This window comes from Crinia signifera, chromosome 4, assembly GCF_055691185.1.
Source record: "Crinia signifera chromosome 4, ASM5569118v1, whole genome shotgun sequence".
Lineage (NCBI taxonomy): Eukaryota > Metazoa > Chordata > Amphibia > Anura > Myobatrachidae > Crinia > Crinia signifera.
The window spans coordinates 143,167,198-143,193,463 of record NC_139220.1 but is presented as its reverse complement, the minus strand read 5'-3'; the positions used below and the strand labels follow the sequence as shown (position 1 = coordinate 143,193,463).

Sequence of the window (26,266 nt, the reverse complement as noted above, 5' to 3'; positions counted from 1 at the left end):
GTTGTGGTGGATTTCGGGATACAGTGGAGAGGGGTGCCCAGATTCTAGCCTCTCCATGAATGAAGTACAATTTAATGAAACTATGTACAGGTTTACGCTACAAGAGAATTTGCTAACTCCACACATCTATATGGTTCTGGTGGGAATTGTTTTCATTGAAATGTGCACGCGAATATTGTAGAACTGGTAATTTAAAAATTAAGTTATCTATATACAAAGTCTTGGATAGAGAGATAAAATAGAGCAATAAAGTACCAGAAAATCTTCCCTTAACTGTCATGTTACTGTCTCTACTTTCCATATAGTTCCCTCTCGAGGTAGAGTTCTCCCATAACATATAAAAAGTACAATAAACCATTATACAGAGGATAATTATACTAAGCAGAGTAGACACCGGAAATAATTGATCATGCCCAAAGGACATAAGGATTTTTTACATAAATAAAGGGGATATCCACCAATTTTCATGAGCCATTCTTGAAGAATAGTGTTCTGTTCAAAATAACAATTTAGTCTATTCCAGCCCAAATGTACAAACCAGTGGGCAGTGTTTACTTTCTGATTAATGTATAACTGTCACTGTAATGATGAGAGCTGGGTAGGGAGTAATAGGTCATGTAGTTAGGGGAAGGAGATGTTGTGCACATCTGCAGAGATGGTCTAATTCCCAGGTAGGCAGGAGAAACAAGTCAAGTTCACATGATGTCTGCTGCAGTCATTTCCTGCACCACACTCAGACCAGTGATCCTCTTCATAAACATAGCAGAACATCCCTTCATACACCCTAAACCTCTAACAAAGCACATTTTGCAATATTTTCAACTTTACACTTACTTCAGACCATTTCAGAATGCAGAAAACACAAAAAGCGTGCCCACAATCTTCTGGAAAGCCAACTTCCAAAGATAGGCTGTTAAGACATATAGGACACCTCTCTGATGCATTTAAAGCTACAGCACTGGCACAGATGCCGTTTTCATTTTCTTCACCTGTGAAATAAGATGCAAAACATTTTAGTCACTTCAATTAAATGACGTGGCTGTTATTCATATACAAAATAAGTTGAGATTTAGGGGGGCATTCAATCTGTGCCGAATTTTTAGGCAGGCTGAAAAAAAAAACCAGCACTGAATCGATGATCAGTATTCAATCACTGGTGGTTTCGCCAATTTTTGAGTAGTTTTGCCCATGCCATTTCACTTTTATGGGGTGGATCGGCAAGGGCAAAAATTATGGCGAATTCACCAAAACACGTGGATTTGTAGCATATATATGCCGATTCACAAGGTTTTCATCTGTGCCAGATTTTGCCATCCAGGCGGAAAATAGGATTTTGGGTACCTACCGGTAAATCCTTTTCTCGTAGTCCATATGGGATACTGGGCTTCACTACTATGGGGATTGAGACCTCCGCAGGAGAGACAGGCACATAAAAGAACTTTCAGTGTGGGTGCACTGGCTCCTCCCCTCAATCTCCCTCCACTAGTCAGTTAATGCAAAAACTGTGCCGAAGGAGAGCATGTGAGGAGTATGTGATAATGTATTGTGGTGAGATTCATCCAGCACACCCAAACGAACAAAAAACCTATAAAAGAGGTGAATCCTAACAACTTAAGAGGACACCTGTAACTAGAACAAATCTATAGTCATATTTATCCTATAGAAAACAAGGCAATAAGCCTAACAATAAAGTAGGTCTGACAGCAGAAAAAGCCGCACTGAGGCGGGCTCCCAGTATCCCATATGGACTACGAGAAAAGGATTTACCGGTAGGTACCCAAAATCCTATTTTCTCTACCGTCCAATGGGATACTGGGCTTCACTACTATGGGGAGGTCCCAAAGCTACCAGAACGGGTGGGAACGTGCGGATTCTGCTGTAGAACCGCATTCCCGAACTGGGAATCCTCCCTGGCCAGGGTGTCAAACTTGTAGAACTTCACAAATGTGTGTTGCCCTGACCAAGTTGCGGCCCTGCATAGCTGCATTGCCGACACCCCTCGAGCAGCCGCCCAAGAGGTACCTACAGACCTGGTTGAATGAGCCTTTACTGAAAAAGGAAGCGACAAACCAGCTGATGCATAAGCCTGCTGGATAGTACATCTTATCCACCTGGCAATGGTACGCGTTGAAGCAGGTAAACCCTTCTTCTGCGCATCATAAAGCACAAACAGGCTGTCCGTCTTACGGATCCTAGCTGTGCGCTTGACATACCCCTTAAGGGTGAGGACCACATCCAAGGTATCTGGTATATCTGGGTGTGTCGCGCTAGAAGGAACCACAATAGGTTGGTTTAGGTGGAACCCTGACACCACCTTTGGAAGGAATTGTGGACTAGTCCTGAGTTCCGCCCTATCGTTGTGGAACACAAGGTAAGGGCTCCGACAAGATAAGGCCCCGAGCTCGGACACCCTCCTGGCCGAAGCTAGAGCCAGCAAAACAACAGTCTTCCAAGTGAGGTGTCGCAGCTCAGACTCTTCCAATGGAACAAACCGGGCTGATTTTAAGAAAGTAAGAACTACTTCCAAATCCCATGGTGCAGTGGGAGGCACAAAGGGGGGCTGAATCCTCAGCACCCCCTGTAAGAAGGTTTGTACTTCCGGCAAGGCCGCAATCTTTTTCTGAAAAAACACAGATAGTGTGGAGATTTGGACCTTGGACCTTTAAGGAACCCAATCTAAGTCCCTTATCCAGGCCAGCCTGAAGGAAACGTAGCAGACTGTTTAATCGAAAACTGGCCGGAGGCAAGTCATTCTTCTCACACCAGGCAATATATCTGCGCCATATTACATGATAATGAGCAGCCGTCACCGGCTTCCTGGCTTTTATCATTGTAGTGACGACAGAGGGATGGAGACCCTTGTGGACTAAGATCTGCCGCTCAACCTCCAGGCCGTTAAACGTAGCCGCTGTAAGTCCTGGAAGACGAACGGGCCCTGGAGGAGCAGGTCTTCTCTTAGGGGCAGACGCCACGGGTCTTCCACTAGCATGGCCTGAATGTCCCCGTACCAGGCCCTTCTTGGCCAGTCTGGTGCCACCAGTATGGCCTCCGTCCCCTGATGCCGGAGCCGCTTTAGCACCCGAGCCAACAATGGGAGAGGTGGGAAGAGGTACACCAATTGGAAATCCCAGGTCCAGGTGAGAGCGTCCACCGCTATCGCCCCTGGGTCTCTGGTCCGTGCACAGTACATTGCTACCTTGTTGTTCAATCGTGAAGCCATCAGGTCGATCTGAGGGAGCCCCCACAGATCCACTATGGCATTGAACACTTGAGTGTGAAGGCCCCACTCTCCCGGGTGAAGATCGTGACGACTCAGGAAGTCCGCCTCCCAATTGTCGACCCCCGGGATAAAAATGGCAGACAGGGCCTGGACATTCTGTTCCGCCCAGGACAGAATTTTTGACGCTTCTCTCATGCAAGGCATGCTCTTGGTACCACCCTGCCGATTTATATAGGCCACAGTGGTGGCATTGTCCGACTGGACCTGGATCGCCTTTCCCTGTAACAATGGAGCTGCCTGTAACAGGGCATAGAAGACCGCCCTCAACTCCAGCTTGTTGATATGAAGGCCTGACTCCAGTGAAGAGCATCGACCCTGTAGGCGGACTCCCTGTGTCACAGCTCCCCAGCCCCTCAGGCTGGCGTCCGTGGTTACCAGAATCCAGTCCTGGATCTGGAACCGTCTGCCTGCCAACAAATTGGATGAATCTAGCCACCACTGTAGCGAGATCCTGGTTCTTGTTGCAAGGCCAATCCTTCTGCGCATCTGCAGGGGGGAGCCGGACCATTTTGTCAGAATATCCAATTGAAAAGTACTGGAATGGAAGCGGCCAAATTGTATTGCTTCGAATGAAGCCACCATCTTGCCTAGAAGCCGGAGGCAAAGATGGATCTGTACCAGAGGTGACTGTAGGACCTCCCTGACCAGCTGTTGTATTGCAGTGACCTTTTCCATCGGCAGAAGGACTTTTTGTTCTGATGTATCCAGGATCATGCCCAAGAAAACCATCCTCTGGGTTGGAACCAGCGATGATTTGGGCATGTTTAGGATCCACCCGTGGTCTCTTAGAACCTGTATGGACAGATTGAGAGCACTGCTTAAAGCCTCCGCCGATCCTGCTTTTATTAGCAGGTCGTCCAGGTATGGCACTACATTCACCCTTCGGAGCCTGAGTAGTGACATCATTTCCGCCATTACCTTTGTTAAAACCCGCGGGGCTGTCGACAGGCCGAAAGGTAACGCCCGGAATTGGTAATGGTCGTTCCCCAAGGCAAACCTGAGATAGATTTGGTGTGGGGGCCAGATAGGAATGTGTAGATAGGCGTCTTTGACGTCTATAGAGGCCAGGAACTCCCCTCTTTCTAGGCTGGCGATCACAGAGCGCAAGGACTCCATCCTGAACTTGAACACGCGCAGGAAGGGGTTCAGTGACTTTAGATTCAGGATGGGTCTTACTGAGCCGTCTGGCTTCGGTACCAGGAATAAGTTGGAATAATATCCCTGGCCCTGCTCCGTGTCTGGCACCGGTACAATTACCTGAGACTGAAGCAGCCTGGTAATGGCCCCCTGAAGGAGCACCTGATCTTCCTGGGATGCTGGAAGTGCCGACCTGAAGTATCGTCTGGGAGGGGGTTTGTCGAATTCCAGCTTGTAACCTAGAGAAATGAGACCTCTGGCCCAGGTATCCAGACCCGAGGCGTCCCACACATGGCTGAAATGCAACAATCGCGCTCCCACCGCGAGAGAGTCTCGTGGCGGGAAAACACCGTCATGCTGCAGGCTTAGAGGAAGTCGCGGCATTTGGACGGTCCTGGGTGTTGGAGGTGTTAGGCTTCCTAAACTTGCCTCTCGTGCCCCTGCTGGCATTGGAGGCGCCCCTAGCCTTGGGGCGAAACCTGTTCCCACGAAAGGACTGCTGGGAAGCACCTGTGAAGGTACGCTTTGCAACCGTGGGGGCTGATGGAAGGAAGGTAGATTTTCCTGCCGTGGCTTTGGAAATCCAACCGTCTAATTCACTGCCAAACAGCCATTCTCCTGTAAAGGGAATACCCTCCACACTCTTCTTTGAGTCTACATCTGCAGACCACTGCCGCAGCCACAAGGCCCGTCTGGCTGAAACCGCCATGGCTGAATTGCACGCGTTAATTGCGCCCAATTCCTTTTGTGCCTCGCACAGGATTTTTGCGGTATCCTGAATGTGACGCAGGCTGTCCCCTATCTGGGCCACAGTCATGTCACCCAACAACCCTTCCTGAATCTGGGTTGACCAGGTATGAATAGCCTTGGCCATCCAGCAGCTGGCTAAAACTGGACGCTGGGATGCCCCACTAGCCGTATATATGGACTTGAGGGTAGCTTCCAGCCTTCTGTCCGCCCCATCCTTAAGGGTGGATACCCCTGGGACTGGTAACAACACCTTCTTAGAGAGGCGGGAAACAGAGGAGTCCACTACCGGTGGCTCCTCCCATTTCTTTCTGCCCAAAAGGTTCAAAAGGATATGTTTTGAAAGAGTAAACCTCTTATCAGGGTTTTGCCATGCAGCCCTGAAAGCAGTCTCTAACTCTGCAAAAAACAGGGTGGGGGGTATGGGGGAAGGTCAGTCGCACAGGATTTATGAATTTGCACAGTCTGCCGGGAATGGCGAGAAGTTCAGAGTGTCCTTAATAAACATCTTCATATCCTCAAAACTGATAAAGATCTGGAAAGAGTTTTGGGAGATAGGGTCGATATCAGTTGGAGACGGAGCGATAACTTGAGGGACGTCCTGGTCCACAGCCATCTTGAAAAAGAGACCCGCAAACTGATCTTCAAGAAGGGCTCTTTTAAATGTGGTACCTGTAAAATGTGTCCCATGATGACCACATGTCACTCCTATATAGACAGATATGGGAAGGATTGGAAAATAGGACAATACATCACATGTGACACCGCAGGGGTTATCTATAACTTGGAATGCCCCTGCGGAAAGCACTACATTGGCAAAACCCGCCGACCACTGAAAAAGAGACTGTCAGAGCACCATCTCAATATCAGGAATGCCCCTAGAGATAGCTCTCTTTTCAAAACCTTGACACCAGTCGCAAGGCACTTTTTGAGACACCATGGCAGCAATCCCCATGGTCTCAAAGCCTTTGGGATGCTGAAAATTGATATGGGGATCAGGAGAGGTGACTGGGACCGTGAACTTTTGAAACAGGAAACCCGCCTCATCTTTCTAATGAATACCATGACACCTCATGGACTCAATGAGGAAAACAATTTCACGGTGTTCTTATGATTCCACCATTCACGGTTGTCCTTGCTCATTTTCCCTTATCTCCTTCATAAATCCATCTCTCTTTCCTTCACATAATCATATGGATGAGGGTATCAGCCTCACCTAAACCGGTTTCGATGTATTGTATTATCATTAATTATACCTCCTTCTTTCTGGCGCCGTCTGTAAACCTCCCCCCCCCCCCTTTTTTTATCTGGGGAAAGCAGAGGCGATTTTTGTGTATTTGAGTCGAACTCTGAAAATTGTATATAATTATATATTCTTACATATACTTACCCATGTTATCTATCAGATTCCTATTTCCTATATGCACAGTCTGACTTTATACGTACCTGATTCATATTGGAAGTCACTTCCATTCCATTTTTCTCATTTTTCTGGCTCTCCCATCATTACCTTTTGGAGTCCAGGGGTGACCCATATATGATCCTAGGTGATCCAGGAAGGGTCACATAATAATAATTTTACAAACCCATCTTCATAATCTGTTAGCCGGCCACCCCTTCTGGGTACTTTTTGGTTCCACACATATCTGAGACACTCCGTATATGTTGGTGTACCCCCATGGGAGGAGATCATCCTATTTCCAACACTGGGGTGATCCTATTAGAATATCCACTGCCTATTTTTACTTCCTACATAGTGTTCATGAGGTATAGGAAACCAGACACTAAAAAACTCACCCGTTTGCGGCTGATTTTTATATATTTATTTCTCACTTCATCCTGACCACAGCACTCACACTATTTATTCTAAAATCTTTCCTGAGATTAACCCTTAGGTGCACTTTTTATTGGGGATCTCATCCCTTCAAATCAGAGAACCCACTTAGGATACGTGACACAAGGCTCTTCAGTCCCCTCCTTCTTTCACCTTTTTGTTTTTTTGCACTTATATATTCTGCTTGTTTTTTCACACGTTTTTCACTGTCTTTCACTTGTCCTGGAATATAGTCCAGGTCATAATCTTCACCACTTTGTGGTGTTATTATTTCATATCACTTCATCACCAGTTTCTGACATGAACACAGATGATATAAACGCCTAGATAAAAATGCACGCTTACATTTCCTATTAAATGAGATCATGTATTTCTATTTTTATGAGGATCGATTATATTTATGAGACTGATGGTACTTTTGGGTACCCATGATGACACCCCATCTAACTCAGACCAGATATGTGCATTTGGGTACCACACACAGTGCGGTCACGTGAGCTCATGTTGCCATTTGGCAGTACCCTATTCATATAGATCACTATATACACATGTTTTCTTTCTTCATATATATTTTATGTTTCTTTCTTCATATATATTTTATTATATATTTTTTATGTGATTGATTTAAATAGATCTATCGCAAGATGTTTTTCTCTTCATACGTATAGATAACGGTGTTCTTCTCCTTTTTACATATATTTATCCTGAAACCATTTCCATAGTGGTACTCCAATTCATGTTTAAACATAGGACTCAGTTTCCTAGCTCACTTTTGCACTAAGTCAGACTTTTTACGCCCACATACCAAGGGTGATTGACAGGGAGCAGGTACCTGGACCCACCCATTCATACTCACCTGAATTGGATCACTTACTTACCACAGGTATAAAAGGAGCTTCCGGAGGCTTGCCAGGCTGGTCCTGATGAAGCTCCGTTTTGCGAAGTGTACACTGACCTAAATCAGTGTGTTTGACTCCCCTCTTCCCCTCCCCATTGACATTGTGAAAATTTATTGTGTGTTCTGGCTGCCTAACGGTAGGGCTCACGTACGCCAGTTTTCACTGGGATCGTAAGCCTACCTGGAGCAGCGGTGCTAGGCGTCTGCACCGCCGCCTCCCTAAATCACAGAGCCACAGTGAGACAGTCGGCGCTATCGTGTACACGCCGCTGCCTACTGAAGCTCTGTGCGCCTTTCTGGGATCAGACGGGAGACAGACGGCGGTGACACATACACGCCGCCTGTCTATACATAGTCCCGTGCCGTTCCCCCGCTGCTTGTCAGCTCATTTCTTCGGCTCATCTCCCGGCAGCAGTGAGAATCTTGGCTCAGAAGTGGCATTTCTGGCCAGGTTCCACCAGCCGGATAAATGCTCAGCCCCTTATATGTTTCAGCAAGGGTGACCATACATTTGTGATTGTATTTATACTCATAAGGTGCACTTTGGTATATTCCCTCCTGGCAGGATCAGGGAGGGCTAGTCACACCACGTCCCCAGTTACCCTGCTCCGGGGAAATTAGCAGCACCATTAGAGCGGAGCCCACATGATACTATGAGCCAGCAGTGAACAAGCCTATTGAAACACACTAACAGTGGCTGACAGACACTTGAAACCATTGTGTTTGGCACACACATTTTTGTGAAGTGTCTCATTGTGTCTGCCAGCAGTGCCATAGGAGCACGTATATACATTTACAAGGGGTCATTTGGGGAATTGGGTCCACACTGTGTAAGGATAAAAATTTATCCTTTTTTATTGCACCGTCCGTGTTTTATGTTTGTCATCTGTCTGTCAATATTTCGCACCCTTGTTTTTTATGAATATGAAATAAAAGTTACTTTTTAATAAATTTCTGTATCTTTAGGTGCACCACGTAGAGACATTTCTTTTCTTTCTCTGAATACAGTCTCTAACTCTGCCTGCTCAGGGAAGTACACTGGCTGTTTCTTCTGAGTCATGAAGAAAGGATCTCCTTCTGTGGATGCCTCTACTGGGAGATCTAAAACATCCCTAATGGCCCTGATAAGGGGCTCGGGACCATGCACTGCCGTCTCAGGAGCTGGTTCCTGCAGACCCTGCTCCTCACCCTCCTCCAATATGTCCTCATCTGTGTCAGGATCCATAGCAGTAGCCTGCCTCTTTTGAGGCTGTGCGGGCGGAGGAGGTACATTTTGGGTATGAAGAATATCCACCCTGGCAGCTAACATGGACAATTCCCTCTGAACCCTCTGCGTTTGCTGAGTGTTAGTGGAAAGCTGTGAAGCCACAGAATCCAACAAGGTCTTTATGTTGGAGGCCCACGCAGGCTCCTGCGCGTCTGTCTGCGATTGCCACGCAAGCTGTGGGGGAACCCCACTGATCTGGGTGTCAGCACTACTGGGCTGTGGTGACATACAAGCCTCACAAGTAACCTGGGACTGTGACTTGGGCACAAACTTGGTGCTACACACCATACAAGTGAACTTTTTCACCATGATGAGATAGTACTACAATGTCTGTAGTAACAAACACAACCCCCACGCAGTCACACACGTGCACACACTGCTGGATGTGTTTCCTCTGAGTGAAAACAGACTATGTGCTTGCTTTATGCTGTGTCTGTAACTAAACAGTGGGGAAAAAACAGAGCAATTGGGGAGCCAAGTGCACCCTTAACCTGAACTCACAGATCTGGGTGAGCTGGTAACGCTAAACACAGTGATATAAACAACACAGTGTCTGACTAAGCTAGATAGCGCAGCAGCGCTAAATCGCTATAAAAAACCTGCTGTCTCTGCCGTGCTGCAAGTACCCGGATCCACCACGCCAGTGAGGAGCCCTGTAATGGAGTCTGGCAGCGTGTGAAGAAGCAGGAAGTGACAGCGCGCGCCCAGCAGAGCTTGGTCCCGCTCTGAGAGAAGCCCTGCCCCCTTACACGGAGCTGGCGCTTACATATAATTATACTGACATTATTAAAGGTGTAAAATATATATATCATACATTATACCCTGAGGGGTGTCCCTGGTGGTCCAGCGGCAGCACCCCTATGCCAGTTATCAGACGCGGTGTTCACGCGGTCCCTGCTGGAGAGCCGCCATTACTAGCCGTCGTCTTGCCGCACCAGAAATGGCTGCGGGGACCCCTTGTGGGACCCCCAGCCTGTACTCACCACCGATGTCTTCAGACCTGTCAGGGGTGTGCGGCGGCTAGGGGACTTGCTCGCTACAGCGCAATGCTGTGCGGTGACAAGTCCCACGCAGGACTGGATTGTCCTGTAGCAGGGTCAGCTCTGCACCTGAAGAGGTCGGGGACTGACCCTTCCCCTGACACCCACGAAGCAGGACAGCTGTGCGGTCACCACAGCGCCCCAAAATAACAAACTTGAAAATAAATGTGGAAAAAACTCTGGATGCACTGCCTCTCCTGAGGCACATTTTTCAAAACTGACTAGTGGAGGGAGATTGAGGGGAGGAGCCAGTGCACCCACACTGAAAGTTCTTTTATGTGCATGTCTCTCCTGCGGAGGTCTCAATCCCCATAGTAGTGAAGCCCAGTATCCCATTGGACGGTAGAGAAAATTGGTTAAGGTTGAATAGGGTGAAAATTGCAAAAATTGTGAGGCTATAATACACATTCACTAGATGCCTGTAAGATTCTATATGAAGATTAGATTCCAGAGTGTCACAAAGCCCTACATGATCTGGGCCCCAAGGCAAGTATTCCTTACTGGCCCTCTCAAATACTGCAATCTGTAGATTATACAAGTGTAAGTTTGTAGTCAACGTTTCGGGCCATTATGACAAATCACGTGATTTGTCTTGATAAAGGGCATAACGGCCCAAAACGTTGATTGGATGAAAGTCTCTTTGAGTGGCAGCCAACAGCAACAATCAATATATATATATATATATATATATATATATATATATATATATATATATATATATATATATATATATATATATATATATATATATATATATATATATATATATATATATATAGTCCACAGAGCAAACGCACACGCTGACATGTATTGAAATTCTGTGCCAGGTAACAATTGTATAGAGGTAGAGTCCTGAGTAGTACAGAACAACCGGCACCAGGAAATAAGGAAGTCCAATTGAAATTTCTTAATGCATATTTAATGCAAGCAAATCTTCAAGCTCAGATCAAAGATAAATATGGTATACATCACCCATCAGGCATTTAAGAGATACAATGTAAATTCTCCCGTCTCCTCGACGGCCGTTTCGGTGCAACAGCACCTTTTTCAAGAGGGTTTGACAATGTACTGAGCAAAAGACCTGTGTATTATAGGGCATACAAGACACACTCACCTGCTCCCACTCGCGCTAATCACAGGGATCACGGGCGCCCACTCCATGTATCTCCTACACATTGCCGCTGACAGTCTCCTCCATCGCCGCGCACCGGAAGTGCACACGGCGTTGTGGAACTAATCTCCAGCTAATGTTGCAGGAGAACAGTAGATAGGTTCCCCCGTCCCCGGAAGTGACGCAGGTGTACAGCAGTAACCATGGAAGCCCAACAACGCTATTCCTTTACACAAATCAAAGCAATTCTGGAACACAAAACCGCATTCCACAAAAATATACATGCACATTCCTTGTGCAAGAGTTCCCGATTATTCCCTTATTGTACTGTTTGCCGAAAGTACACAAGTCCTTGGTCTCCCCTCCTGGGAGACCGATTATTTCCTCCATTGGCTCCATCAGTCAGCCGGTCTCGCAGTATATTGACTTTTTCCTGCAGCCGGTGGTACAGGAGAGTCCGTATTTTCTGCGTGACACCACTGATTTTTTAAATAAACTCAGTCGGTTTGGCCAACCAATCGAAGGGTGTATACTGGTGACACTGGATGTCGCCAGTTTGTACACCAATATTGCACATGTTGAGGGAATAGGAGCGGTGCGGGAGTGCATCAGTGTCAGTCCAGCATACAAAGGTCCTCCCATTGATTTTTTGTTGTTACTACTGGAATTAGTTTTGAACAAAAATTATTTTTTGTTCGATAATGGATTTTTTTTACAGCGTCGTGGTACTGCGATGGGGTCAAACATGGCCCCATCGTATGCCAACCTTTTTATGTTCCAGTATGAGAAACAACATATTTTGTCCAACCCCATTTTTTCCAGGTTTATCAAATGTTATGTAAGGTACATTGATGACCTGTTCTTTGTATGGACTGGCACTGATGCTCTTCTTAAGGAGTTTGTAATGTTTCTGAATAATATCCCTGGTAACATTAGATTCACCTCTAGCAGTAGCCCAGTGAGCATACATTTCCTGGACGTACTCATATCCATTAAAGATGGCATGTTTGTTACTTCTTTATTTAAAAAGCCAACAGACAAAAATACTCTGTTACTCGCCAGCAGTTTCCATCCTCAGCCGCTAAAACGCGGCTTACCATATTCTCAGCTTCTGAGAGCAGTACGCATCACGTCTGACGCAACATCTCTGGATAGTGTACTTGATGACATGTGTCAACAATTTATTGAACGACAGTATGACCGCAAGGAGGTTACTGAAGCCAGAGCCAAATGTAAGGGTCTACAGAGGTCTGAGTTGTTATCCCCCAGGGTGAGGGACGAGAAGGAACAGAGGCTACACTTTGCGACAACCTACTCGGTGGCGTCAAAATCTATAAAGGAGTCCATTTTGCAGCATTGGCACATCCTACGCACCGATCCAATAATGGGGAAAATTTGTCAGTGTCCGCCATTGTTCTGCTTCAAGCAAAGCCACAATCTAAAGCAACAACTCACCTTTTCGGATATTAGCCCTAAAGTGGACCAGTCAAAAAATTGGCTCTCTAAGACTGTTGGCTCACAAAAATGCTCCGGTTGTGTCAACTGTCAACACATGATAAAAACAAATACATTCATACACCCTATCACAGGCAAGAGATACAGTCTCAAACATACTATGAACTGTGAGACCAGATATGTTGTCTATTTGATTAAATGCCCATGCAACAAACTATACGTGGGCAAGACCATGCGAATGCTCAAGGAAAGAATAGGAGTACACAGGTCCTCTATAAACAAAGCGTATATCAAAATGGACACAAACACGCCTCCAGTGGCAAGGCATTTTGTGAACAGTGGACACTCGATTAGAGACTTTGCCTTTATGCCACTGGAACATGTGCCTCCTTTGAGGCGAGGTGGCGACAGACATGCCATACTTATGAAAAAGGAATGCTATTGGATATACGAGTTAAATTGTATGCGTCCAATGGGCTTAAATGAAGAGTTTTCATTTTCATCATTTATCCATTAAGATATTGTGTAGATAGATATCTGCACCGCTCCTAATAATCCCCTTTGATATAAGTGCTATATTGTGATTGATGTGTTTTGTATGTGGTATGGCTATATGATATTCTGACATATGTCACATGAAATTCAGTTTGCGAGTGACATGTCAGATAATAGCTATGCAATCTCGTTTTTCACATGTAGAATTTTCTCTCTTTGTTGTCTTTTTTAATGTCTTTTCCACATTATGTGCATGTATATTTTTGTGGAATGCGGTTTTGTGTTCCAGAATTGCTTTGATTTGTGTAAAGGAATAGCGTTGTTGGGCTTCCATGGTTACTGCTGTACACCTGCGTCACTTCCGGGGACGGGGGAACCTATCTACTGTTCTCCTGCAACATTAGCTGGAGATTAGTTCCACAACGCCGTGTGCACTTCCGGTGCGCGGCGATGGAGGAGACTGTCAGCGGCAATGTGTAGGAGATACATGGAGTGGGCGCCCGTGATCCCTGTGATTAGCGCGAGTGGGAGCAGGTGAGTGTGTCTTGTATGCCCTATAATACACAGGTCTTTTGCTCAGTACATTGTCAAACCCTCTTGAAAAAGGTGCTGTTGCACCGAAACGGCCGTCGAGGAGACGGGAGAATTTACATTGTATCTCTTAAATGCCTGATGTATACCATATTTATCTTTGATCTGAGCTTGAAGATTTGCTTGCATTAAATATGCATTAAGAAATTTCAATTGGACTTCCTTATTTCCTGGTGCCGGTTGTTCTGTACTACTCAGGATATATATATATATATATATATATACACAGGTCGAGTATCCCGTATCCGAATTATTCCGAAATACGGACATTCCAGAAAGAGAAAAAATTTTTTTTTTTTTGCTAAAAACTCACTGGGGACATTTGTAACAGCATCACTGGGGACATGATATGTAACTGGCACTATATATGTGCAAGACAATGATTGCTTGGCATTCAAATTCAGTGCTGAGATAGTACACACATTTTGTTTCACGTTTTGAAACCTTGTTTTTTGAACAATTAAAATATATTTGTGTGTATTTTATGTGGTAATAAAATATATTTGTGTGTATATTATGTGTTTATACAGCATAAATGCAAGATACTTCAAAATACATCATTGAAATATTAAAATATTCCGAAATACGGAATAATCCGTTATCCAAAATTCTCCTGGTCCCGAGCATTTTGGATAAGGGATACTCAACATATATATATATATACATATATATATATATATATATATATATATATATATATATATATATATATATATATATATATATATATATATATATATATATATATATATATATATATATATATATATAATTTTATTTCTACTAATAAATAATTAATATAATAAATTAATAAATATATATATATATATATATGGGATGCCGGCACTCTGCTCCGTCCTCAGAGTCTGAGCCCCCGTGCCTTCAGAAGTGACCCGCAATGCTGGGTCAATAAATATCAGTGTAGTAACTGCGGCACTGGGGACTTGGAAAAAAATACAACACACAGCTTGTGTCTAGTTGACGTTTCAGCCCCTCCGGGCTTTTATCAATGTAAGCTGTTTTGATAACAGCTTGGAGGAAGGCAAGTTGTGCCGAAACGGATTCGTCGACTGCGACCACAGCCACACAGCCGTTACAGCCAAACTATGGATGGGTGAATGTATCTAATTCCCACTATTCCTAATCAAACGCTGTTGAATATGTCTGTTGTCATGCTGGTGGCCTGAAACCATATATTGGAAAAATTTGAATAACACTCCAGACACTTGAAATAATCCAAAAAGGTTTTATTTGAAGACAAGCAACGTTTCAATGCGTGTGCATTTTCGTCAGGCTCCCTGCCTGACGAAAATGCACACGCATTGAAACGTTGCTTGTCTTCAAATAAAACCTTTTTGGATTATTTCAAGTGTCTGGAGTGCTACGTCCACACCCGCTAAAGTCTACATACTCCTTGACGGGGCACCCGACCAGCAACAGCAACAGGGCAGCCGTGCTCGGCCACACCAAACAAGTATATAATGGATCCTTCCCCACCGTGGTTTTAGGATCCTGCCGGCAGCACCCCCGTGTTTTACATTGCAAGGTCAGCGTCTCCATTGTCAGGAGCCTGACGAAAATGCACACGCATTGAAACGTTGCTTGTCTTCAAATAAAACCTTTTTGGATTATTTCAAGTGTCTGGAGTGCTACGTCCACACCCGCTAAAGTCTACATACTCCTTGACGGGGCACCCGACCAGCAACAGCAACAGGGCAGCCGTGCTCGGCCACACCAAACAAGTATATAATGGATCCTTCCCCACCGTGGTTTTAGGATCCTGCCGGCAGCACCCCCGTGTTTTACATTGCAAGGTCAGCGTCTCCATTGTCAGGAGCCTGACGAAAATGCACACGCATTGAAATGTTGCTTGTCTTCAAATAAAACCTTTTTGGATTATTTCAAGTGTCTGGAGTGCTACGTCCACACCCGCTAAAGTCTACATACTCCTTGACGGGGCACCCGACCAGCAACAGCAACAGGGCAGACGTGCTCGGCCACACCAAACAAGTATATATATATATATATATATTTATTTTATTTCTAAAGAAAAGGTGGGCACCAGCTTAAAAAAAAAATAGAGTTTACCTGTCAACTACCTTACGGCTTTCAAAAGGTGAGACAATACATTTGGTTATTTCCTTATTCAAAGGAAATTAATGAAAAGTTTAAATTGTTATCACTTACCATCTTTCTCTTCATGTTGCTTATCTCCAGCACCGGACGAATCTAAGTGTTTGTTCCTCATTTTCCCTTATTCTATAAACAAGACAAAATATAAAAAAAAGAATAGTCACAAACTTCTAAACAATCTAGAACAGAAAGGTTTAAGGGCTTAAAATACATAACAGCTCAACCAGTGTTTCCGCTACATCTTTTTTACAGAATGAAAAAGCATAGCTACATACTTAAAAGTGATCATTAAGTTACAAGGGAGGTTTCTTACTATAACCTTATATCTAGCCCCCAGCCAATGTGTACAAATAGATCACAGGCAATGCAAGCCCCAGACTTCCCACTAAGCAATGGGCCTGCGCCTGGTCTTGTTATTGCCTGTAAGCGATACTGCAAACCTTGGGAGGAAGAGAGAATTCCTGTTCACAGCCACAATATGGCCAGCACGGACAGTGTAATGGTTAGCATTACTGCCTCACAGCACTAAGGTCATGCTTTTGAATCGCAGCATGGCACTAACTGTGCAGAGTTTGTATATTCTCCTCGCGCTTGTATGGCTTTCCTCCCACAACCTAAAAACATACTGGTAGGTTAACAGTCTCCAAACAAAATTAACCCTAGAATGAATGTGTGCATGTAACATGGGGTAGGGAATATAGATTGTAAGCTCCACTGGGGCAGGGGCTGATGTGAAATAATAATACAAAATTATTATCATAGCTACTCCAAGCTTTTGGACAAAATAAATAGCAAATGCAGTGTAAACTAATTTGGAGCATTGACCGATGACCATCCTCTGTGAAATGCTGCAAAATGTGTCCAGGTCTCCCAAAAGGGTACACCATCAGTCTCCCTGTATTGGTTCCTTGCTCAGGTTTCATAACATATAATAAAATTAAAGTTCCAACTAAGGGGCCAAATTTTTATTTTTCTTCCCGGAGAAAGGTGTCGTTGCCATTGCGTTTCAAAGCCGACAATGATACTGCGGCTCTCAACCCTTATGATGTGTCCACATTATTTATTTATTAACAGTTTCTTATATAGCGCAGCGCTTTACAGAGTATAGCTGAACATTCACATCAGTCCCTGCCGCAGTGGAGCTTACAATCTATATTCCCTAGCACATGTACAGGCACACACACAGACATTCTAGGGTTAATTTTGTTGGAAACCAATTGACCTACCAGTATATTTTTGGATTGTGGAAGGAAACCCGGGGAGAATATACAAACTCCACAAAGTTAGCACCATGGTGGGTATTGAACCCATGACCACAGCGCTATGAGGCAGTAATGCTAACCATTACACCGTCCGTGATGTCCACCATTACAACCTGATCAGAGCCAAAAGTTTTACAAACGGTATTTTTTGCAGTCTGAACTGGGTTGAAACTGTATTTAGGACCCAGCCAATAGTGAGCACATGCTGGTCCCGCTCTGTGCATATCTAATGAGCGGGACCCGCTTATTCCCTATGCAGGGGGCGGGGACCCGCTCATTAAAATATTCACTGCACAAGCAGGTCCCGCTCATTAGATATGCACAGAGCGGGACCTCAGTGCTCAACATGCAGCGGTTTGCTTTCACACCACAAAACCTGCTTAGTAAGTGCGGTCTGAAAGGGGCATAAACCTGCTTTGACCTGGTATTTAAAACATATTAAATACCGGGTCTAAGCAGGTTTTGCGGCATGAAAGCAGCATTAGTAGTACCACACTAAGAAAGGAAATTGTAAACGAGGACACAAAATTGCCTAATGCTGCAATTAGGGTTTTGGGCTGCCGATGCGATGCGCGCTCCCACATACTTCACATCATACAGTCTAAAAATGATGTTCTGCTGAACTAGACCACGCTGCATTAGCACATCGGATGCGTTTTAAACTAGATACGCACTAGTTCAAAACACAAGGTGTGCATCGTGTATAAGTTGCATAAGACTACATAGGGGTGATCCAATTGCTACTTGGTCACAAGTATCCGGATGGCTGACCAGGTCTAGGTTGACACAAATTGTCTTTTTTTCCCCCAATAATTTACAATCCACATGGGCTACTGACTGGGAACGGTAAAGTGGCCTGAAGGATGGTGAACAAAGCTGTACACTGATTGGGGGTTTACGTGCTCAAGTGTTCACATTGACATAATAAACCCTGTGGAAAAACGCATGTCAACCTTCTTATGTGTCGACATGATGCATGTGGCTGTCCTTTTTTGTCGACCTAGACATTATGGGCTATCCCACACCCTTAGGCATCTGTCAACAGCAATTCAAACGAAACGGTCTGCAGCGTGGGTGCGATTGCAGAAGACGCCGGCACTTTTGGACGCAGCCTCCCATGGTGTCCCATTTGGGTGTCCAAACAGAACTTTTTGCACTGCTGGTGGTATTTTAGTCAGGACTAGCCAATTTGTGCAGCTAAACCTGACGGGGCAGTATGGATGGTGTAATGGAGAGCTGGGCAATAGCGGCCCTCCAGATGTTGATGAACTACACATCCCAGCATGCCTTGCATCAGTTTCAGCATGGCCACATAGCAAAACTAATGCAAAGCATCCTGGGATGTGTAGTTCATCAACAGCTGGAGGGCCACTGTTGCCCAGCCCTGGTGTAATGGTTACCATTACTGCCTCCCAGCACTGAGGTCATGGGTTTGATTCCTACTATAGCACTAACTGTGTGGCATTTATTTTATTATATCTTATGACATTACTTCTTTTTTACATTAATTTACATATTCAATATACATTTTTATCCAATTGGTATTTATGTTATACACCAGTAAAGAACCGAAAAGCCACCTTGTCTTTCAACAAGAAACATACAGCAAAATGCTCAAAGGGAATAAACGTTCCTCAAATACCACATTAAATCGGTACACACTGGAGCAACTAGGAATCGCTCTGATAAAATTCCCTTGAGCTCAGAACAAGCTATACTAACTGAAATCTTTCCCACGACCAAACCATATACTGTAGCATTTCATCACTATCGATTTATCATTGATTTAGTACACCCTAGAACCTTTATGCCACTTTATTCTAGGGAGCGACATGAAGGGGACGTCAAATCAGTCAGACATACCATTTGTTGTCATGTTCACCTGCCAAAAGCCACAAAATCGCTAGATCGCAATGTTTAATGCACGGATGACCAGCAACAGTTGCTAGCAAGCAGCTGAAGAGTACAATCATGCATTCACACTGAGCGATGTAGGTTATATATCATTACGAAATGGCATATCGACCTAACATCGCTCAAGTGTGCACCCATCTTAAAACCTTACAAAAGGGCTTGATACAAAGGGAGCCCACACATCTGTATTACGCTTTGTGTACGTCTCCAAAAGGGATGAATTGATAGCAACTGAATCTGTCATCTTGTGGTCTTTGGGCAGTATTCAATGAGAAAAGTTCTCCGTGTTTTGTGGAGAATTTGTGCTTTTTTCGCCTTGGACGGAGCATTTTGCTCTCCAAAAGCGAGCAACCCTATTCAATGTGAAATGTTCTCCGTCTTTCTAAGTGATTTTCGCCGTCTCTCTCCGTGTAGAAATTCTCCATCTTTTGATGGAGAGCTGGAATGTGAACTTTTAATCTAAAAGGGTTTTGTATTTAATTTTGGTGTCAAAAAAATCAGGATTTTTTTTCTGTGAAGGGGCATGTTATTTTTATTCATGTGCTTATAGCACATGAATATATATTTAATTTAAAAAAAAAATATTTTTTTAAATTTTTTTTTTTTTTTTACACAGTGCAGCCAGCAGGGGGCCGGAGCGCTCGAGCCGCTCATTAGATATTCATATATTCACTGCACCTGTATGCACGTTCGGGTGCAGTGAATACTGGGTCCCCCGCTGGCTATAGGGGGGTCAGCCTGTGCTGCCTGGGTCCCAGGGGGGCCCCCTACCCTCACATATGTTCTGTGGCATCCAGGGAGACTTTAATCTCCCTGGATGCCACGTCCCACGGCTCCCTGTCAGCTCCCTGCCGCGGACGCTCGTCCGCTGCAGGGGTTAAGACTCGCCGCGAGTGGCGGCGAGTCTTAAAAACGTTGAATAGTGGGAGCAGGAGTGGCAGCGAGCCCTCCGGAACACGGAGAGTGCATGGAGAGCAAAATAAAACGCTCTCCATGCACGGAGAACTCCGTCATTGAATACTGCCCTTTGTCTATTACATGGGTCTTCAAACTGTAGCCCTCCAGATGTTGTGGAACAACATGTCCCAGCATGCCCTGACAGTTTTGGCATGCTCTTATAGGAAAAAATGTGGCAATGCATGTTGGAACATGTAGTTCCACAACATCTGGAGGGCCGCAGTTTGAAGACCCATGAGAAGCAATACAGTAACTAATACCAAATCATTTTCTGTCCATGACAATTGTTGATGCTTCAACAACCATTATGGTTTGGTTACTGTACTACTTTGGCAGTTTAAAAAAAAACTAGTTATTGCAATCCCACTCATTCATTTCCGTTGAAAAGGTCTTATATGCCACAAGATAGAATACCTATTGTGGATGTACATATTTCAAGCTGCTTTCTACTCAAAAGCCGCCCAGAGTGTGCAGGGCAGCGCTGACACTGATGCTTGCTCCTGCATCATCGCTGGCCCTGACGAGGTGGACGGCTTTGCATAGCATCCTGCTATGGAAAGTCATCCATCCCGGGAAAAATGCTAAATAGGTTGAAATTTGCTCAGTGTGTATGCAATGAGAATTTTTCAGCTAAACGATTTTCCCCATGAAAGGTCAGCATACACGCTGGGCAAAATCGCCCAGTGTGTATGGACCTTAACCTTAGTGTGCCATAATCAAAGAAAAAAAAAATACACTGTACACTAAACAGGGACAAATTATGCGAATTAAGGGCCCCATACATCAGCAATTAATTGTGACAATTTTCAGATATGGAGATGATTGCCACAATTAATTTTAGATGTGTGTGCTGCCCCTTTTGGCAATCCCAATCAAAATCGCCAATCGATTGCTTAATCAGGTTTTTAAACATGTTTAATAATCTGGTATTATCTGCAGATCTTTTTTATATGTGTGGGCATTCCCAATTCGTCTTCTTCATCTATTTACATTATGAACAGCAATCAATTGGGCAATTTCCAGATATGAAGATGCAATCTTTAGATGGAAAAATCTGCCGATCACTGAAATAAATCTGTAATGTGTGGGCAAAGTCAGATAGATTGTAAAATCCATTTATCTGGCCAAAAAATCCCTGTATCTTGAAATCCATTAATTGTGATTTCTGATGTATGGGGGGCCATTACGGTCAGAAGTACTGAAAAATTTTAAAATACCTCTCATCTTAAAGAACTTCTAAACCAGGGGTCTTCAACCCATGGCCCGCGGGCCACAAGTGGCCCGCTGAGTTGTTTTGAGTGGCCCGCCACCTGTCATTGCCATGTAAAAAAAAACCTTCCGCGCTAGTCCCCTTTGCACGTGGGACACGCCAGTGGTGAATCATGGTGTGTGGCATAATGTGTAATGGGCATCATGGTGTGTGGCATAATGTGTAATGGGCATTACGGATAAACAGTGTATATTGATTTAAGTAGCCTGTCATTGTTTGGGCTTGATTTGTGAGGCGTACTAGGTCACTGTGTGGGCTTTCATGTTTATATGTCACTGTGCGGCCTTTAGCCATCCAACTTAAGCGAGGAAAGACAACAACCATTCCTGCTGTAACCAATGTCTGGTCATGCAGGTTGCAAAAGTGAGATGTCAGGTAATGGTTTTCCTGCTAGTTCACACTCTTATAATTAGACAATGCCCCTTAGAATTAGGACACACCTTTTTGGGGCGCGCAATTTCTTCAATATATTATGTATGGGGGAGCTGCATTTTTTTTCTGTTCGCACTGGGACCCTAATTGTCTAGAAATAGCCCTGGTGCTGACTATATTTTGGAGGTGGGGTTTATGTGTATGGGCAGCTGTGCCAACTATGTATGCGGGGGCTGTGCTGTCTATCTATAAAGGGCTGTGCTTTATGGGGACTGTGATGTCTGTCTAGGAAGAGCTGTGCTAAATACCACAGTAGAGATTAGTGGCCCTCGGGCTTCGTTGAATTTTTTAATGTGGCCCACACTGTCGTAAAGGTTGAAGACCCCTGTTCTAAACAGAATAGTAAAATGAGATGCGAACTGCCTTATTGCACATAAAGGTTTACTAAAAGCAATAACCAACTCAGACGTTTTAGAATGCATTTCTTGGTTGTAGTCAAGTCTGTGGAAATGACTATTACATTTAAAGGGAGAGAGGTATGTATAAAAAGATTATATATAGTTCACTTAAAAGAAAAAACATTTAGAACATGTACAGATGGGATGCGGTCAAAATCCAAGCTGTCGAAATACCGAGGGTGGAATCCCGACTGCCGCAATGCCGGCACTTTTTCCCTCTATCGGTGTCCACGACACCCATAGAGGGAGAAAAAAATAGTGTGCCGAGGATAGAGTGGCACCGGGCCCGCTGCGTGGCGAGTGCCACGCAGCATACTGAATATGAATGTCACCAGTGGCAATCTGTAGTGTAATCTAGTCCCTACTAGGAAAGTCTAAAAGTTCAAAGTTAAAAGTTCATTTCAAATGTCACAAATATCCTTCTTCCACTCCCCAAAGTACCAAGAGCTATTCCCCGCAGTTGTTTTTCCCAGGCTGGTGTTCCTTGCACAGCTGTGTATGAAAACCAGGTGGGAGAGACCTCAGAAAGAGGTGTAATTATAAAAAGAGTGTCATAGGGTCGACAGGAAAAAAGTTGACATGAGTTTTTCATGTTTTTTTTGGATTAAGTAGTATAAAAAAAACACTTATTAAAAAAAAAAAAAAAATACACATTTCTCTCTGTATTTGGACCCTCTGCATTATCATTGCAGCACCTGTTATTGCTATGTCTGGTCCCACGTTATGCTTTTCTTGATGTATGCATATTCCTAATAAAATATACGATTTAAAAAAAAAAAAAAAAATACACAAAAAATTTATGCAAACCTTTTTCATGTCGACCTAATACATGTCTACCAAATTCATGTGTTGACATGATGACTTGACCAAATGACCACATCCCATTATTAGCCAAATTTACAAAGAAAAAAAAAAAAAGGAAGGGAGCGGGGCAGTGTAGTCAGCTCTTAAGGTGCCTATACACGTTACAATTATTGTATACAATATCGCATCTCATTGCATATCGGTTTTGCGATGAGATCAGATGAGATGAGATCTAGTACAAAAAGTACGTGCAGCACACTAGATCTCATCGCAAAACCGATATGCTATGAGATGCGATATTGTATACAATAATTGTAACGTGTATGGGCACCTTTACTTCAATAAAACAGATTTTTTTTTAGCCCTATAAGTGTTAGTACCACCCCACAACTAACCCCTCCTCTATCTTAACTGCCTATGAGATGGACACCTTCAATACTGAGCTGTTCCAAATACCTGCTGAGCACTTATTAGACCCCTTTGGTTATATAAGGGCAAAAAAAAGACAATAAACTGCTTTAAGTCTCATTCGTTATTATTACCATCATCGTTTATTTATATGGCGCCACAAGGGTTCTGCAGCGCCTGACAAGATGAGCAAAAGAACAAGACTAGAAAATAGTGACTTGCAGTACAAAATGTAAACATTAATAAAATAACCCTATGATTAAGGGCACAACTACATTTAGGATGCAAATCCTAAAAAATACAGTTATTTAACAAATGCTCTCAGAAGACATGATGGATACAAAAGTGGGGTATACTAAGCAGACAAAGACAGGAATAGTGTAATGTACGTGTCATAGTGAGGCAGTGGGCATGGGCACAAAGCAATGCAGGGGGTGCTATTACTCTGGCCGTGGCACACCTCTAGCACGCATTATCCCCTACTTATATTCCTGTCAGCGGTAGATGCCAGCTTTGTATTCATGTTTACACTATTACTCGGTGCGAGCACCATCGGGCATCAGTGTGATTAGTGCGGCCCCCATTGCGCGCACACCTGCGCTGTATTCTGCGCCCCCGCAGTGACATGGTAAGCTGGCACCTATGCGGGAGCCCATTGTTGCACCTGGTGTGACAGACGGACCCTGCTCACAGAGTTGCGGGGAGCTGCGCTGCCGGGTGCCACAAAACCAGTAATAATGCCGGTCACCTGCCCCCCAATGCCGGCCAGGACGAGGGCCGTGGGCTGCCCGTTCAGCGACACAGGCCGCACACCGGGCAGCACACGCAGCGCCAGGCCGCCGCTGTCGCCACTCACCCGCTGTGTCAGCCAGTCCCCGGCTGCGTAGGATCAGGGCCGCTGCTGCCTCCCGGGTATCAGTGCGCGGCGGGCACAGGCCGCATTTATCTCGGGCGAAGGCTCAGGCTCGGCCGCAGCTCACATAGGCCACATGCCCGACCTGTGGAAGCGGAGGAAGCGGAGCACGACAGAACCGCACGGCGGCGCTCTACGGCCTAGCTCACAGCACAAACACAGCCCCCGCCATCTTGGTTACCAATTAGGGGACAGTTTACTTAGGAGAACCAATCAGCTGCCCTCGTCCGGAGGACGTACATTGATTGACAGGACGACCCGCACGTCACTCCCGGGGGAAGAGGTGGGGGACTGAGAGTGTCACCTTCCGGAGACTAGAGGTACGGGAGCGCGGCAGGGTCAGTACACGACGTCTTGCTTGCCCAGGGTTATTCGCTTTTAAAGACCTCTGCTGTGTGTTGGGTACCTGAGTGGCCTGGTTGTAGAGTGCCTCCTGCCGGTCACAATCATATGGGAAATGTTTGTATTGAAGCACTGCGCCACGCGAAAGAGTCATGCAGAGTTGTCCATGAGAAAAACATCCTCCACCTAGGTCAACTCCAGCCACGTTAAGTGTCTGTCCCTGTGATTTAGTTTATTGTCATGCCTGGAGAACAGACTGTAACCAGGAATGCGGTGCCACAGACATTACATATAGAAGCTTCAATCAAAATGTTTTTCAAAGTTATTATTTGCAAACGTGTCCCATTGCATAACTTAGCAGATTTATGGTGGTAAATAGAGAGATTACTTCAACTCTTAAGTACTTCCAAAATATTTTCTGCCCAGAAAGTCTTTGAGATTTGTGAAAAGGTGAAAATCGCTTAGAGCAGTCTGGGCCGTAGGGCGGTTGATCAAAAACCTCCCACCCAAAACTGACAAATGATGGGCATCAATCTTCGTTAAACGTGTTTCTTCGTCCATTATTAAACCGTTTACACCACTTTTTCACATTACCACGCACCTGCTTTAATAATACCCCGTTTAAATCTGCAAAACCCCCGTTTACACCCGTTTTCATTTGTGGACCCTTTTTGCATGGGACTTCTACCCAGGTCCTGACTAGGGTAGAACACGGGCAGGACCTGGGTTGCGGGCAGTGTAAACGGGTATGCCGGGTCACTCAACCTGGCTCCCGGTTACAGCAATTGGGGTGCACATGGAGGTCCGGGAGGGGGGGACACAGCCACGGCTGCTGTACCGTGCAGAGGAGAAGGCAGGGAGGAGGTGAATGGATGCCTGTGTGCAGCATCCATTCACCTTGCGGATGGGGGCTGGGGAGGTTACAGAGGCTGGGGGCAACCCAGCAGCTTACCTTGGTGCTGGGCTGGCCCCCAGTGCGGCAAACGACGGTCCCGGCACTTGGAGATGGTGTTATCTTCAAGCGCCGCCCCAATGAACTGACCAAAATCCCAGATCCAACCTGGCTTGGAACCATGTTCCAAATACCGGGTCAGATCCAGGATTTTGGTGTAAAAGGGGTATTACTGACAATAATTTCAGCAGAATTCTCTTTCTGCACATTGAGAAAATAATTCTTAAGGTGCCAACACACTAGAAAGATCTGCGATCTTACAAAAAATTTCAATCTAGAGCACATTTTGACAAAAGATTTACCTTGAGATCCGAAGTGCATTTCTATAGATCTTTTGGAATGACTCAGAAAGTGTTGCTGCATTGTGGCGACATCAAGCTGTGCCCTTGCTATTTTTATGGCCGGCTGAGGAGAAATAGGCACCATCTTATTAGAGAGCAGTAAGGTGGTGCACGGCAGGTCCAGTTGCAAATGCAGGATTTTTAGAGGTGGGTTTACAAATGTATTCCAAAGTCTCCCACTCTGCAGCACATTGGAGTAAGTACGGTAGTCTGAGGGAGTGGTAATAGCCCTGAAAATTAGACTTTTTATACACTGGATACATTGGATAACAATATAGATGGTCT

The 26,266-nt window shown here is 44.8% G+C and overlaps 1 protein-coding gene across 7 annotated transcripts in view; it reads right to left on the bottom strand.

Moving 5' to 3' along the window:
* SCAF11 (SR-related CTD associated factor 11) overlaps positions 1-24,562 on the bottom strand; it is a 65,761-nt gene extending 41,199 nt beyond the window's left edge. For 5 of the 7 annotated variants that reach the window (XM_083182647.1, XM_083182652.1, XM_083182649.1 and 2 more), the window contains exons 1-3: positions 24,290-24,561; positions 16,043-16,114; positions 835-989 (exon numbers count right to left, since the gene is read on the bottom strand). In XM_083182647.1, the coding sequence (XP_083038773.1) occupies positions 835-989; positions 16,043-16,103 (216 nt within the window). In that variant the 5' untranslated portion in view covers positions 16,104-16,114; positions 24,290-24,561. Of the gene's footprint in view, positions 1-834; positions 990-16,042; positions 16,115-24,289 lie in introns of all 7 variants that reach the window. The other 2 variants (XM_083182650.1, XM_083182651.1) reach the window with 2 other exon arrangements.
* Positions 24,563-26,266: the final 1,704 nt, after the last annotated feature.